General features: G+C 41.3%; 1 protein-coding gene across 1 annotated transcript; it reads left to right on the forward strand.

Moving 5' to 3' along the window:
• Nucleotides 1-1,704: 1,704 nt before the first annotated feature.
• Nucleotides 1,705-4,328, forward strand: CARTPT (CART prepropeptide). Its single transcript, XM_035013888.1, has 3 exons — nt 1,705-2,598; nt 3,017-3,100; nt 4,006-4,328. Exons 1-3 carry the CDS (start codon nt 2,440-2,442, stop codon nt 4,111-4,113), a joined length of 351 nt encoding a protein of 116 aa, XP_034869779.1. The 5' UTR covers nt 1,705-2,439; the 3' UTR covers nt 4,114-4,328.
• The last annotated feature ends 12,956 nt before the right edge of the window (nt 4,329-17,284 follow it).

Consider the following 17,284-nt stretch of genomic DNA (forward strand, 5'->3'; position numbering starts at 1 on the left):
TAGCACAAAAGGAAAGTTATTATTTGTGTCTGGGTAGAACACAGTATGAGAGAAATTATTGCATTGGGAATATCCCCATCTTTGTGGAAGCATGAACTAAAACCTTATTTAGGGCTATTTTCCTTCTGGAGTTTAGAATGCTTTTATTGCTGGAGATCATTTTACAATGAGTGCCAATATGTCTCCGTAAGTTTTAAAAAGTAAAATGTGCTGCCACTAAAGTTTTGTTGTATAGAATCTAAAGGTATGTGTAAAAGGCAGACCTGAGGGAGGTATTAGATTAATTTTCAAGTTAGATTGATCTTAAGGAAAAATATTTTGATGCTGCTAATTTGTGTGCTACTCATCAGGAGAGAGATTACTTCTTGAATTGCTTTCCAGGGTGCATTTGAGTAACAATTAAATACTTGATAAATGAAATAAGCAGACACATATTATGTATTAACTATTCCAGTGACCCATATCACCTGCCAAGCAATAAATCTGTGGGATAATAAATTGGTGGATACTCTAGATTGGGTGGTCAAGGATATTTGAACTGAGATTTAAATGATAAGGAGCAGTCAACTATTTAGAAATGCAGGGTGACCTTTCCAGGTAAGCTAAGAAGCAAAAGCCTCAAAATGGGAATGAGCTTGATCTGTTAGAGGACCAAAAAGAGGGCTGCTGAGGCTGGAGTGGAGGGGCCTGGGGCAGAATGGTAGGACTCGAAAGTGGAAGGAGGTACAGATCATGTAGTACTTTTTTTTTTTTTAAAGATTTTATTTATTTGAGAGAGAGAGAATGAGAGACAGCAAGAGAGGGAAGAGGGTCAGAGGGAGAAGCAGACCCCCCGCTGAGCAGGGAGCCCGATGTGGGACTCGATCCCGGGACTCCAGGATCATGACCTGAGCCGAAGGCAGTCACTCAACCAACTGAGCCACCCAGGCGCCCTCATGTAGTACTTTGTAAGTCAGGATGAAGAATTTAGATTTAGTGCTTAGGAAGATGGGAAGCCATCAGTGTATTTTAAGGGTAAAAATGCTCTGGCTGGTTGTCGTGAGTTATGGATTAGAGGAAGGCAAGAGAAGATGGGATGGAGTTGGAGGTAGGCAAAATGTAGGTTGGGGCAATTGTCCAGAACTGGGTGGTAGTAATGGGGATGGAGAAAAGTGAGTGGGGCTAGAAGGGGTTGAAAGAAAGGTGTGGTGAAAGAAGCCAGGTGGGCAGGCAATTAAGATAAGCCTCTAGGTCTAAGTAGGGAAAACCAACACCTCACCTACAGGAACTTTGGTTTGCATTCAGGCGGTAAGGACCCCTGAAGGACCTTTTAAAAACCAGTCTGTCCCAGTCACTGAGGACCTGGCTAATTAGTGACTTTTGATCTCTGGAGATATTTCTATAATCAGGGACTTGGATTTTTCACTCCCTTTGCTTTCTTTCTAGACAGGCTTCTTGGATATCAGGAGTGGGTGGTGGGTAATGGGGATCCCGAGGATGGTGAATTTGCCCTAAAGAAAAACTGGGGTACTACACACAGCCACTTACCTAGGCAGCCTCACAGTTCAAAAAAGAGAGGCAGGGAGGCTTAATGCTTATTGTGCTCTGGGCCAGAAGTTTTACATACTAAATCTCATTCCCTCCTTTTGATAACTTGTGAGGTGCATTTTTAAATACCAATTTTACAAAAGAGAGACAGAGATACTCAGATAGGTTATTTATTTTGTCCAAAGTCACACAGCTTGTAAGTGGTGGAGCCAGGACTGGAATCAGAATGGGGCTCTCTCTGCTCCCCACACTGCCTCTGAATTGGAGTTAGTCTGTTTGCCTTCTTTTCTCATTACCACATAGATTCCATGAAGAGCTCATCCTGGGGAAGGCCATGATTTCTCTTTGTTATGTTTACTATATTGGCCTCCCCTACCCCGCAGAGTGCCTAGTAAAATGCTCAGCAAACATGCCTGCCTGGAGGCAACACCCCTACTTGCTGCCACATGTGGGGCTGGGGTGAGAGGCAAGGCAGGGCTGGTGAGGTGGATTGCTTTGCTGCTGCTGCGGCTACTAGGGAATGGGGAGGGACTCTGCTGCCTGAGCCTTGGCTGGAAGGCATTTTCCATTTCCTAGCCCCCTCCTCCTCCTCCATCCCTCAGCTGTCGCCCCTCCGTTTCAGCTCTGGCCCCTAGGGGAGCGTCACTTGCCGCGGGGCTGACAGCACTTGGGGAGCAAGGTCCCTGTTCTCTGCTGCTCTAGCTCTGTGCACAGAGCTTCGTTCGCGGGCGCCTGGTGTCCAGCGGGCACTGATGTCAAGCAGTGGCGGAGCGCTGCCTACAGACGGTTGACCTGGACCCTCCTCCCCACGCACTTCCTTCGTCGCCCCCTCCCTCTTGCCTGCACTCGGGCTCTGACTCTCTATAAAAGGCGGGAGCGTGGCGTGCCACAGCAGCTCCGAGTTTCAGCACCATGGAGAGCCCCCGTCTTCGGCCGCTGGCCCTGTTGGGTGCCGCCCTGCTTTTGCTGCTACCTCTGCTGGGCGCCGGGGCCCAGGAGGACGCTGAGCTCCAGCCCCGAGCCCTGGACATCTACTCTGCCGTGGAGGATGCCTCTCATGAGAAGGAGCTGGTGGGTATCTCCCGGATCCCCTTTGGCTGCCGCCCGGTCCTTTCCTTTGTATTCGTCCATCTTCTTTCCCTCCTTCCCCACCCCCACTGCCAGAGTCGGGGTGCAGGGAGATGAGCGTAAAGCCCAGGCTTACATCTGTAAATCGTCTGGAGCCCACTGCTTCAGGCAGTTTGTAGAGTGAATCTCCTGTCCCGGGCCCTCGGAGCAACAGGAGCCTCAGCGTCTAAGGGACTTGCGGTCAGTATGTGAGACAGTGCTCGTTAAGTTAATACCCCTCGAACGTCCCTTTCTGTCCTTGGAGTCCCAGGGTGGAATGCGTGTGGTTCCCGGGCTCTTTGTAACTAGGGCTGGGAGTGAGCACCTGGGTTGGGCTCGCAGCCAATGCAGCAACTTCGGGCTCCGGGGCGATGTGTTGCAGATCGAAGCGCTACAGGAAGTCCTGAAGAAGCTCAAGACTAAAAGTATTCCGATCTATGAGAAGAAGTATGGCCAAGTCCCCATGGTAAGGCTCTGGGATCACCCTCTCCCCATGTTTTTCTGAGAGGAAATATACCACCTTGAGTCTTATACATTGACCTCCCTAGGACGCAGTTAAATCAGGTAATAGGTTTGCAGAATTTTGTGGGCTCTTTTATTTTCCACCGCCAAATCATACACCTTGGTTTCTAAGGGCAAAGAGTAGAATGGCCATTTCGGAGGATCCAAGAGCTGGTGCCAGGAACCAGCTCTTGGGTCTGTGTGGAAAGGAGCATTTCTTGAAGATGAGCTTTTTCCTCTCATGAAAAATTCTCTGAATTGGAAGAGCCCTTAAATCTACGCAGTTCTTATTCCTCTAATTTTCTTGCCATCTGGAGCACTGCCAGTTTTTCTGATCTATGTTTTAAGGTCAAAATTCTTGATTCCCCGCTTGTCACTTTCCTTGGGGAATTACACATGCACACACTCGTGTTCTCTCTCTCTCTCTCTCTCTCTCTCTCACACACACACACACACACACACACACACACACACACACACACACCCCTCTTCCTTGGGATGAGGAGTCTGAAAGCAGGGAGCAGAGGCTGTGAGAAAATACAGGTCTATTGTTTATTTCTTAGAAAAATGTCTGGTTGATTATTTTCTTTTTGATAAACAACAAAGGGAGCTAGAAAATGTACCCCCTCCCCCCAAAATAAAAGGTGGAATAAAGTAGGAGGAGCTCAATAATTTAAGTTTTTTTCTTTTTATGTTCTCACTGAAATTTTAAGGCTGTGTTTCAGGTCTGACCATACTTAGACCTCCGGTGATAGTGATAGGTTCCATCTATCTCTCCTAAGAGGCAGACATTGTGTTGATGGGGGAGATGTGCCTGTTGGGAGCCTGGGTTTGCTTTTGTGGGAAGACCACACATTGTGTTGTTTTCAGTGCCACGCTGGGGAGCGGTGCGCAGTGCGAAAAGGAGCGAGGATTGGGAAGCTGTGCGACTGTCCCCGAGGAACCACCTGCAATTCTTTCCTTTTGAAGTGCTTGTGAGGCATCCACCCGCCTCCATAAATCCCCACTGCCTCTACTTCCCCCAGAGGACCACACCTTCATCTCTGGAGTTCGTCTTTAGCAACAAAGTTTGCATTTCCCTCTGAGGGTTAAGGGGCTCTTTTCCTGCTGTTCCCAAATAAAAGAACACATTAGATGTTACTGTGTGAAGGATAATGCCTTGTATGGTGTTGATACATGTGCAAAGTATTCTTTTCTTATTCATCTGACACACTCTTTGTGTAAAGAAGGGGAACTTCTGCTTTGAAAATTGTATTTTTGTATGTGGTGTGGCCGGATGAAAATTAGATTTAGTTAATCTTGGTAGATGACATCACAACCTGGAAGATGACCCCAAATGACACAAATTGCAGCATGTACAAATTATACATAATAAAGTGTTTTTAATAATTGCTCATACTGTATCATTGTTTCTATGTCATAAGTAATTTAAGTAAGAATGGTGGAATTAATCATGCTGTTGTTTTCAAAGAGAAATATTTTAAAAATAGCAGCCTATTGGGAGTACAGCACCTTGGCTCCAAGGAGTTTTCATCGTTAATTGGGAGTTTGCCACACAAACTTTTGTGCACTGTTTTTCTTTGATTGCTGTGGGGTGTGTGTGTGTGTGATAGTGTTTATTAAAACCTTTAGTAGACTCCTTAATTTTCACAGTGAGAACAATAAAAGAGAAATTGTTTCAGACTTTAGGCTCCATTAAAAGCAGTTTGAAAAATTGGGATTTTTGTTTTGGCTACTCCTTTATTAGAAAATATTCATTGATAAGAAATGGATTCTTTGGGGGCTTGTTGTTTGTCCAAAGGATGGGAAATAGCTGTATTAGGTGTTTTAAGGGTGGGAGACCCACTTATTCCCACTACTTATATACAATCTTGTATGGGGCAACTGGGTGGCTCCGTCTGTTCAGTGTCTGCCTTCAGCTCAGGTCATGATCCCAGGGTCCTGGGATTGAGTCCCATAGCAGACTCCCTGCTCAGCGGGGAGCTTGCTTCTCCCTCTCCCTCTGCCTCTCCTCCTACTTGTGTTCTCTCCCTCTCTGTCAAATAAATAATTTTCCCAAGATTATATATTTTTAAGATTTTATCTCGAGGGGAACAAATGAAAATTGATAGGTGGTAGATTCAACTCAAGAAATATAAAAATCTTAAAGGTTAGTAGCCTTTAAATGTTTCTGAGTGTTTACCCAAGGTCACATTTCTAAGGGCTTAAACCAGAGTAAATAACATGTAAGAAGAAGCATCAGGAGACAAACAGGGGCTTATGGTTTCCCAGTGCAAACTCAAGAGGCACCTGCATAATATTAGTATTAAGAAAGAAAATCCCTCCCCTGCTTCCTGGGGAGATAGAGTATGCTGATAGAAAATATGCTCATACATAATTGCTATTTGCAGTATTTTCATTGTTACTATTAGCATGGCTCATTCCCTTAATACTCTTCCAAGATAGATACTATTGCCATTTTTTGGAGAAGGAAACAGAGGTCAGGAGAGATGATGGAAATCATCTTGGTCAGGTCACATAATCCTAAATCCTGATTTCAGCTCTAATCCCTCTGACTCCCAAGATTTATTTGCCTTTTGCTTCCATAACACTCTAGGCAATTGAACAGGTTGTTTGGACTCCCAAATTCCCCAGAAAGCACTTCTTTCTTTAATAGAAATTAGCTCACTTGGGTGGCCGATGTATTTTTGGGAGTCACATTTCTATTTGAATTCCTCTTTGACAGGCTTAGTTGTGATTGAAATGTGTTACATTTTAATCCTGAAAAACTGCGAGGAGGTCATTAATGGTTTCATTGTCTGCTACTTTTCCAGAAAGTATTTAAGTTAAAATCCTGATCTTGAGCCCCTTAACTGTTCTCATTCGTGTCAGTCCTAAATAAATAAGATCAGGAAATTGCTTTAATCATTGATTACTGCACAGGCAGGACCCTGGAGGAGAACACTGAGAAGAGCTTCCTATCGCAGCCTGGAATGTTTCCCCAAAAGGAAGAGATGCTGGAGGACTTCGTGGTTCAAAGACAGGAATAAGAATTCTACTCTGACCCCTTTAACTCTGTCACCCCTACTTCTATGTCACCCCATTCTTTCTTGTTTCATTTGACTAAAGGATATGGACTTAGGGGTAATTGGTAATGAGGAATCTGTGGGTTGGTTATGAAAGGCTTTTTCCAAAAGTTTGGTCTGGGGATCCAGGTTTTAAGTTCATGGTGGTAACGACATTCTATACTAACGATGGCAACATTTAATCTGAATTGGCTTGGTAGACGTAACCTTGCCTACTCATTTTGTCAGTACTAGACCTCTTCATTTTTTTTTTCTTAAAGATTTTATTTATTTGAGACACAGAGAGAGAGACAGCACAGAGGGAGCAGGAGAAGGAGAAGCAGGCTCCCTGCTGAGCAAGGAGCCTGATGCAGGGCTCGATTCCAGGTCCCTGGGACCACGACCTGAGCCAAAAGCAGATGCTCAACACACTGAGCCACCCAGTTGCCCCTAGACCTCCTGTTCAAATAGAATGCCTTACTATGTTTAATGACTGAAGGTCTCTGTGGTAGAGGATAAGAATGTTAAATATTTTTAAAATTTTAATAAGAGAAGTAGTTATCCATGTGCAGTCACCATGTATGAGCCCCAGAGATCTTCTGAGATTGGCTTGAAGGATCAGGGGTCTGAGAGTTGGCAAGTATCTACATCTAAAGATCTGAAGAACGTTACAGGCATAGGAATGGTGTTTCTAGAACAGTAGTTCTCCCATGGTCTAGAGGTGATAGGTGAAAGTTACTAGAGGACTTTTCTCAACTACACATAACCACTGCCCTTCCTACAGTAATTGCTGATGTTTCACCCCTCACTCTTTGCTAGAATCTGGAGGCCTGTGAGGGACACATGCTATACCTAGGTACCCACACACCCTTCCCAAACCTGATAATGGTACATCGGATTCTGGTTATTGACAAAGATTCTTTCTTGACCAGACTTGAGTCAGGTTCTTGAACCTCCTTCTGAGCCTATCTATGCACTCCCTTATAAAATCCAGTTTCAGCAAGAATCCTGATAAATCAATTTATCAAGAGTCCCACATCCTTCTCATCTTCCACCACCCCCCAGGTGATGTCTGGGCACTTTGACCTGTCTTTAGCAAAGATCCTGTTAGGCTGGTTTATCTTGAATTTCCCTGACCCCTGATGTTTCCCATTAGTAATTTCCCATCCACTTCTTGGCTATAAATTCTTACTTGCCCATGCTATATTAGGAACTGAGCCCTGTTCTGTACTGAAGTCTCTTTTCCCCTATTGAAGTAGTCTTGAACAAAATCTATTTCTATGGCTATAATGACCAATTCTGGTTTTTCTTTGACAGGGGAGACTATTTAGGATTGTGTAGTTTAAATAAGATCCTCAGATTGTTCTGCGAATCTTCCTACCCTAGAACCACTGCAATATTGAGCTTGTTTTTGGTATAGTCCCATTCATGCTACACTTTTTTGAGTGCCTTCCATGTGTTGGGTATTGAGAACATAATGATAAAGAAGAGAGACATAATCCTTGTTCTTGAGTTTACAATCAAGTGATTTATAGTCTTTTGGTGAGAATAGATAATAAGCAAAAATTATAAGCCATAATAAACTTTATGAATTTATCTATGAATTCTATGAATTTATGTTGACATGTTAAGGCTGTGGACTCTTAGAAAATGAATACCAGATGAGGTCCAAGTGGCTTTCCCAGGAAATAAGTCTTTGGGCCCCTCAGGTGTACACTTTTGCCTTGACCAGGTGGAACTTACAGATGTTCGTAGATCAGCAATACCTCAAGGGAAAGCAAGGCTGAGAGTAAGGAGGGTGGTGGTTCTGGCATCAGCTTTCAGTGTTCTTTATTTCACTGATGGGTGGGTGTCTAAATATAATTCTCTCTTGCCTGGCTAATGTGTGTTTATAACTTATTTCCTTTGCCTTTGTAGATGTAGGTGCTCTGTTCAGGGTCTCCAGTCTAGAGAGTCTATCAGCACAACAGTTTTGGTTTAAGAATAGTTTATGCAAATATTTCTTTTTTTTTTAATATTTTATTTATTTGACACAGAGAACAAGAGGAGGGAGCAGCAGGCAGAGGGAGAGGGAGAATCAGACTCCCTACTGAGCAAGGAGCCCAATGTGGTGGAGCTCCTGAGCTGAAGGCAGATGCTTAACCGACTGAATCACCCAGGCATCCCTATGCAAATATTTCTAACTGGTGTTCCCTGAACTACTGAGAAGAAGAAGAGCAACAAGGAAGAGGTTAAACATTTGGAAGAAAGAGGAGGTAATTGTTGAAGTGAAGCTCTTGTCAGGAATGGGAGGATGGGATTCAGAGCCAGGAAAAAGATAGCTTTGGGAAGGAAGGAGAGCACATGACATGTGAAGATGTAGGGGATTTTAATATGTCTGTTGGCAGAAGTTGGGAGTAGTTATTTCATGGCTTCTGTTTTCCAAGGGAAGTAGGATATAAACTGATCTGTTGAGAAGAAATTTTCTATTTAATAATTATATATAGACAGTATAGAAACTGATGATAGCCTAACCTCTACTATAATATGACAAATTCATCATAAGACATGATATGTTAGGTACTAGACAGAGAGGAAGATGAATTTAGAGGATATAGAGGTGAATTATCAAGGCTTGTAAACATAAGTGGCATTTGAGTATTTTTTGAAGAATGTGTAATATTTCAAAATGTGAAGATTGGGGAAATTTTGTTTAAGATGTGGGAAATAGTGTGAATGGAAGTGTGCAAGAAGGGACACCTGGCTGGCTAGTCAGTGGAGCATGCAACTCTTATTCTCGGGGTTATGAGTTAGAGCCCCATGTTGGGTGTAGAGATTACTTAAAAATAAAATTTAAAAAAAGTGTGTAAGGAAAAGAATGCAGTTAGAAATAGCCTGAGTGCTGAGAACATGGGGTACAAAATGGTGAACAAGGAGATAAGGGTGGGTATGATTATGGGTGAAGCGGCCAAGGCTTTATTCCTGACAGCTGTAGGGCATGATCAGGGCTGTGTTTTAGGAAGCTCATTCTGATACCACACGAAAGGAGGGACCAGAGAGGAGGACATGGCACAGAAAGAGTAGGCAGGAATATACTGCAGTTGTCCAGAAAAGAAGCGATGAAAGCCTGAATGGATATGGGTAGCGTGGATGGACAGGAAGGATGCAGGAGGTATTGTCCAGGAAGAGTCTGAAGCAGTAGTTTTCCCAAACTCTTCTTGTGTGTGATGGTGTTTTCCCTCATCTATGGCAAAATGGCATGGGGGCAGGGAGATCAAAGCTAAATATATTCAGTTTCTAATTTTTTTAAAGATTTTGTTTATCAGAGAGAGAGCGAGCGAGAGCATGAGTGGCAGGGAGGGGCAGAAGGACAGGGAGCCCAATGTGGAGCTCGATCCTAGGACCCCAGGATCACGTCCTGAGCCGAAGTCAGATGCTTAACCAACTGAGCCACCCAGGCACCCCTCTAATTGTTTTAATTCCCAGTTCAGCATACCTACATTTTAAGAGCATACCTATATACCTCTGTTGAGGTACACTTTATATGTAATAAATTTCATTTCTTTCAGGTGTATACACCTTATGTTTTCAGTGTTAAAGTAACTTTTATGAAATGTTAGTGGAAATAGATGGCAGTTGTTTTCCTAATGTTTCTATTAGCAAAATAAAATTGGGCATTTCTGTTTTGGGATGTCAGAACTTTGGGGGAATTTTGACTGGTTTGGAAAATCTAGAGGTGTGGAAACTGTTGGACTTGGGGAGATTTACGAAAAGAGGAGTGTGCTAGGCTGGGAGGATGGTATACATCAGAGAAAGGGAACAGGCATGGATGCTTACAGGGGAGGAGAGTGAGGGTGTGAATATATAAGGGACCTGGAGCTTCTCTAGGTTGTTCTAGATTCCAGTGCAGATGTGGCTTTAGCAGAGGGAGGTAAGCCCAGGGTAGCACTGCAATGGAAGCAGGAAGCCTGGTTTCCGGTCATGGTTCTGCCACTTATTAGCTGTGTAACCTTAAGCAAGTCATGGAATTGTGCAGGACCTCAGACATGCACACATCGAAGAGTCCCTTTCCAGTTCAAATATTTCAAGGCTTCATTCTATATTATTTGATTACATCTAATATTCTGTGTTTGAGCAACCATGAAATAAAGCAAATATGCTCCAGCCCAAACTGATTTTGGCTTTACTTGAACTGCAGTCCTTACCAAGAAAGAATAAATCTAAAATCACCTCAATTTTTTTTAAGTTTGGATTTCTTAAACACTAAATAATCTTCTGATGAGCCCTAAGCATTTGGAATTTGAAGATAAATTGCTTTAAAATTATATACATACATATTATATATATATTACATTTATATATTATAGTTCTATTTAAATTATAAATGTATACTGATATCAAATAAGTACATAAGTTATATATAGCTACATATTTTTATATAACTATATAATTATTAAATTTATATATGTAAATATATAATTAGATATAATACATATGTAACATAGCATATATAATTAATATAATTATAATTATAAATTATAAATATAGTTTAAAAATTATTTGTACATTTTAAATATATTTTAACCATTATAATATATAATTATAAGATATAAGTATAATTACATATTATAAATTACATGTATATAATTTATATACATTAGTTGCTTCCCCACACAGTGATTTGTTTCCTTTTGTATTCTCATTTCCCAATTTTTATTGGTGGTTAGGACCCAGCTGGGGCTCTCTAAGGAGGCACACATAAGCAGGCTTCATAAAGACTGAAAACCTCTGTAAACATGTAACTGGAGAACATTCTTAACTTGAGAACTTTTTAAATTTATTTTTATTTTTTAGAGAGTGCAAGAGTATGGGAGTGGTGGGAGGGGCAGAGGGAGAAGGAGAGAGAGAATCCCAAGCAGACTCCCTGTTGAGTGCAGAGCCTGAGGCTGGGCTGCATCTCATGACCTTAGATCATGACCTGAGCCAAAATCAAGAGTCCAATGCTTAGCCGACAGAGCCACCCAGGTACCCCTTAACTCGGGAACTTTATACTAGCAAATATTTTAAGGCTCTAAAGTCTTAAAACCACACTTCTGATGGATTGAGCTCCCATGTCTCAGCTGAGCTTCTACTTTATACATTCCATTCGTTGTCTTTCATGATTTATAGTGTCAGCCTCAAGGTTCCAGAGCAGTTGGGTTTTGTGGGTTTATTAGGAGTTTGTTGTGATTCTCACTGTATAGCTTACAAACCTACTTTATACATGGTCTTAATCTTGGGCTTGGTCACAGAATTTCAGAATTGAAAGGAAACTTTGAGGTCATTTAATTAAATCTCATTTTAGAAATGAAAAGATGGGAGCCTTAATGGTAAAGTGACTTGTCTATTCCTTTGGTGACCAAATGAAAATTCAGTGAAGCAATCAATCTGTATTTGGTAAGTTGTAGGACATTCTATCCAACAGAATCCCTCTTAGGACAAGCTGTCTTCGTTTGGGAGATTGCCTTGAAAAGTGTTTGGGTGGAAGTAAACCCTCCTTGATTATGTTTTATTTATCTTTCAATCTCCTTTTACTCTATTTTAAAATTTGATTTCCTTTTTTTTTAAAGATTTTATTTATTTATTTGAGACAGAGAGAATGAGAGAGAGAGAGCACATGAGAGGGGGGAGGGTCAGAGGCAGAAGCAGGCTCCCTGCCGAGCAGGGAGCCCCATGCGGGACTCGATCCAGGGACTCCAGGATCATGACCTGAGCTGAAGGCAGTCGCTTAACCAACTGAGCCACCCAGGCAGCCGATTTCCTTTTTGACTCAAGTTATCTAGGAGATGTCATTTGGTGGCAAAAAATATATATAAGCCAATCCTAATGAATTTATGTCTAGAGGGGGAATTTATTATAAGATGATCAGAAGACTGGAAATACAGGTGTGTAGTAAGGTAGTGGATGCCCAAAGCCAGTAGGAGTCATTTCCTCTCTCAGTCTCTCTCTTGCTTCCTTACCCACATGTTTCTCTGTCTCTCCATCTTGCTTTGTATAGGTTTACCTAGGTTCTAGTAATGGAATTGCTGGGTAGGTTTACCTAGGGTCCAGTAGTGGAATTGCTGGGTAGGTTGTACAATATGCTTATTTTCAGCTTTACTAGATAATGCCAGATTGCTCTCTAAAATGGCTGTACCTGTTTATGTTCCTACCAGTGGTGTACTTCACAACCTCACCCATGCTTGGATGAGCATATTTTTATATTTATTATTTATATCTTCTCTTTTGTGAATTGTCTCTTCATGTACTTTGCCTATTTTTCAGTTGGGCTATTTGTCTTTTTCACCTGGCTGGCTCAGTTAGATGAGCATGCGACTCTTGATCTCGGGGGTGTGAGTTTGAGCCTCACGTTGGGTGTAGAGATTACTTAAAAAAAAAAACAAAAAACAAAACCTTAAAAAAATTTTTTTTGGCCAATCAGATACCATTTTTGCCAATGATATCTCATTGTTATTTGAATTTGCATACCTTTGACTACTTAGGATGAGCATATTTTTATATTTATTTATATCTTCTCTTTTGTGAATTGTCTCTTCATGTACTTTGCCTATTTTTCAGTTGGGCTATTTGTCTTTTTCTAACCAATTTGTAGAAGTTCTTCATATATATCCTGAATACTACTTTCTTACTGTGCTGCTTGGTCTTTCACCTTGTCTGCTTGACATGGTAAATTTATTGACAGATTTTCTAATGGCGTTTTCCCTATTATGGGATTAGCTCTACTTAGTTATGACATATTTTATAATACATTTTAACTTTGATTTGTTAATATATAAACTAAAACCTTTATGTCTGTATTTCTAAAAAAGACTGGTTTGTAATTTTATTTTCTTGTCATCTGATTTTGGTAGTAGGCTAAATAGCCTCAAAAAATACATTAAATAATTTGTTTCCCCTCTGCTTTCCTGGTCCTTTGAAGCAGTTTGTAAAGAAGAATTATCTGTGGAGGTTTGGTCAACTTTTTTGTCAGTGGGAAATTTTGATTACTAACTCAGTTTCTTGATTTTTGAAAGACCTCAAAACTATGACTGGAGAAAGATGAGACATGAAAGATTCTAGTTGGACTTAATTAATTAATTAAAGATTATTTATTTATTTTAGGGAGAGAGTGCACAAGCGGGAGGGGCAGAGGGAGAGAGAATCTCAGAATCTCATGCAGACTCTGTACTGAGTGTCCCTGATGGTGGGGAGTGGTGTTGGGGGGACGAGCTCAATCTCATGACCCTGAGATCACCACCTGAGCCAAAACCTAGAGCTGGGTGCTTAACTGGCTGTATCACCCAGGCACTCCCAGTTGGGCTTACTTTAAATCTAGGTAGGAAGGATATAAAAAGATCTAAGAATAGGACAAAGAAGGGCTAAGTTTTTGAATTTGTAGTTTTGATTAATTAAAGGCTAAATTTAAAAATCAAAGTAGCACTTGAGTAATCTTTTGTGTTGCCTCTCCTAAGTGCCTTGGGCTTCTGCTCCAGAGCCTTGCAGTGTTGGTTTGGGTCTCCTGGCCTGTGGTGATCAGAGATAGTCAGATGGTTGGGCAATTTTCCTGCTAGCTCTTTTCCAAGCAACAACTCAGGGATTCAGCCAGTGGGGTGTTTAGTTGCTGTTTCCAAGGTCATAGAGCTGTCCTCCTTCCCTGGGCTTATGACTTCCAATAAGCTATAGACCCAGGCAGTCATCTGCAGCAATTAAAACAAATTTAGCTTGTTTTCAAACAATTTAGCTTGTTTCACTTCAACCCCTGTTTTGGAGCAGTTTTAGTCCTTTTACCGCATAGGAGCCAAATTTGTAGCTGCCACTGCCAGCTTCTGAACCCTGAGTCGAGCAACTTCTCAGCCTCGGGTCTGTTCATGACATTGCATTTTGGCCCATTGGGACATTTAGCTTCCTTTTTGAGGCTGGCTATATTGTTTAAGTTTTTTCTTTTTATATTTTCTCTGTCCTTGTGGGATTACTTCATGGTATGAACTTAAGGTACCAGTTATCGTGAAAGTATACATCCCCATTCATTCTTTTTTTTTTTAAAAATAGATTTGTTTATTTGAGAGAGAGAGAGCACACAGAGGGAGAGGGAGAGGGAGAAGCAGACTCCCCGCTGAGCAGGGAGCCTGATGCTGCCTGGATCCCAGGACCCTGGGATCATGACCTGAGCCGAAGGCAGACACTTAACTAACTGAGTCACCCAGGCATCCCCAGTTTGACTTATGTTCTTAACCCTCTATTAAAACTACTTTTTATCATGACCACCAACCAAATTCACATTATAAATCCAATGTGTGTTTTTCTACTCTCTTTCTGATCTCCAATGAATTGTTCAGTAAATTCTTTGTTACTCAAAGTAATAGTTGATGTGGTTTTTTTGAAAAATGTTTATCAGTACTTCTTTTTTTTTATGCCATAAGTTTATTTACAAACATATTGAGTATGTTGAATTCAAGAGTTTGATCCATTTTTCAAAGAGATTGTACCTCTTACAATGTTCCTTTTCACATCTATTCAATGGATTAATTAAAACATCTTTATTTCTCAAGCATTTAGTGTCAAGCAAAAGATACAGCAAATCCAGATCCAAAGTGCATAGTCATCATAATTAGTAACTGCCACTTGTTTTCCACTAAAAATGGCAAATTCTTCCCTGGGCCTCCTCACAGTGGCTCCTATGGACCACCAAAGTTGTGAACCCCCAGATGCTCAGTCCCAACATAGTGTTGTTGGAAGTTCTGTGAAAGGCACAGAGACCCAAGATGAAAGAAATGGCCTCAATACTTCTTTTTCATCCAATACCTAACATGGTAAGATAGCTGTATCCACTTATTCATCCCTTTATTCATCACTCAACAAATATTTTTGAGTACTTACTCTGTGTCTGGCACTGTGCTAGGCTCTAGGGATACATCAGAGAAGAAAACAGTCAAAATTGCCACCCTCATGGAGCTTATGATCTTAGGTAACAAGAAGACTCTGTTTAAGTGGGGCCCATACAAGTAAACTTATGGAAAGAGAAAGATTCCTACAGTGGCTTTGAATTTCCCTTCCCTGGAAATTTGTGAAGAGCATCATCACTCTTTTTTTCAGGTTGCCTATGATTCCTTTTGTCTGTGTATCTTAGCTTCTGACATTTGTTTCCAACACTTTGGCTCTAGTAACCTATTTTGGCATATACTCTCCAGCTACACTTTTGTCATTGATCTCCTGAGTTCTCAATTTTACCCTCTCACCCCCAAACTCTGGTTGCTATAAAAGACCCACTACCTTCTCCCCCTCAACTTTTCCACAGCTCCTTGGGACCAGACCTAATTTCTGTTTAGCCATGGTATAAGGAGAATCTGATAATATTTGCCATATGCCAGAGGGACTTGCTCTCAGTTTTGATCTATGAATACTTCTGCATGAAAACCTGTTCCATTTGGATGAGAAAGTCTGAACCTGTGTGTGCACGCAGGCTACACCCACGCCGGCTCTGGTTTTCTGTCCATTATCCTTGTTTCCCCAGAGCACTCTCACGCTGTCACCAAGGGCAACTGCACACATGCCCTCTCTGCTCTCTGGATGATTGAAACCATTAATAATTTACCAAACTCTGGCTGCTGCCTTTTGTTAATTATCACTATGCTAATGATGTCCCTCAGGAAAAGGGAAAAGTAATTTCTCCTCCATTGCAGTCTCAGTGAAGACAGACCATATTTCATAAATACAACGGGGGTGGGTGTTTTGTCTTGAATGTTTTTGAACTCTTCTTTTGCAGAGATAGAGGAGGTAGAAGTAAGCATAATCAGATAAAATTAAGGTATGTAAAGATTCTGTTTAAATATCAATGTCAGTGGGCTGCTAATGTGGCTCTAATTTAGCCTGTCTGTTCTTTTAGCTAGGATATAGTGTTACTTTTACTGAGATGTGTTCTTAGTACAGGTGGAGACTTTCTTAAAATGTGGCACCAAGAACTGGACATAATCCTCTAAAATGAGGTTGTCTCATATAGCCATGGATTACCTGTTCAGATCATGACTCTTCGTAACCATGAAGGCAGTTTTTTCCCATTTGATCTGTCTTGTTGACCCAAGGAGGACTAAAGGAGCCAAATGTATGAACAGTACCTGAACACAAGTATTCAATACAGGTTAGCTATGACAAGGGATAAAGGAAAGTCTGCGTAATTTCCTAGGCTCTGTGTGTTTGTGACAGGTCTCTGTAGGATTTGTTTCCAGACGTTGTGGGAAATAACAGAGGAGCTTCCTTATTGCATCTGAACAACTGGCAGATTAGTCAAAAGGATCAGTTAGGCATCTGGAAGTAGACTCTCAAATAGGGTGCCTCAAATTAAAACAAAGAAGGTGTTTAATGCTAACTACACCAAAAGTTTTACTAGCTTGTTTTGATCCAGTGTAGGTATAGGATTCGGAATCTATTCTGGAAGACTGGCAGTTTTTCTTGTGTGGGGAGAAGGGAGCATGCATTCAACCAACAAAATTGTTGCATGAGCACTGTCCTGGGTGCTGAAGTTTTCTTTCTTTCTTTTTAAAAGATTTTCGTTTCTAACTTTATTAGTATTTTTCACAATTTTTTTTAAAAGATTTTATTTATTTATTTTAGAGACAGAGCACAAGAGGGGGGAGCGGGAGAGGGAGAAGCAGACTCCCTGCTGAGCAAGGAGCCCGATGCGGGACTCGATCCTGGGACTCCAGGATCATGACCTGAGCCGAAGGCAGTTGCTTAACCAACTGAGCCACCCAGGCGCCCCCACAAAATTTGAGTAAAGGAGAAAATGGGAAGAAATTTACCACTTCTGTTTATTGTTCAAGTCTTTGGGTTTTTTTTTTTTCCTTTTTCTTTCCTGAACTTTATGCAAGAGGCTGTCCCCTGTGTGTGTTCCAGCTGGAACTATCTTCTTAGAATCATGAAGAGGTAATACATTGAAAAGGCTGAGAACACAAAATCTAGATACTGATGGCCTGGGTTTGAATCCTAACTGCATTTCTACTTAGATGGATAATCTTGGCCAAGATGGTTAACCCTTGTGAACTTCATTTTTCTCATCTTTAAATAGAACATAATAACCTCCAGGATTGTTGAGAAGTTAAAATGTTAGTGTG

This window comes from Mirounga leonina, unplaced genomic scaffold (assembly GCF_011800145.1).
Source record: "Mirounga leonina isolate KUSES-001 unplaced genomic scaffold, KU_Mleo_1.0 Mir_168, whole genome shotgun sequence".
In the NCBI taxonomy this organism is placed as follows: domain Eukaryota; kingdom Metazoa; phylum Chordata; class Mammalia; order Carnivora; family Phocidae; genus Mirounga; species Mirounga leonina.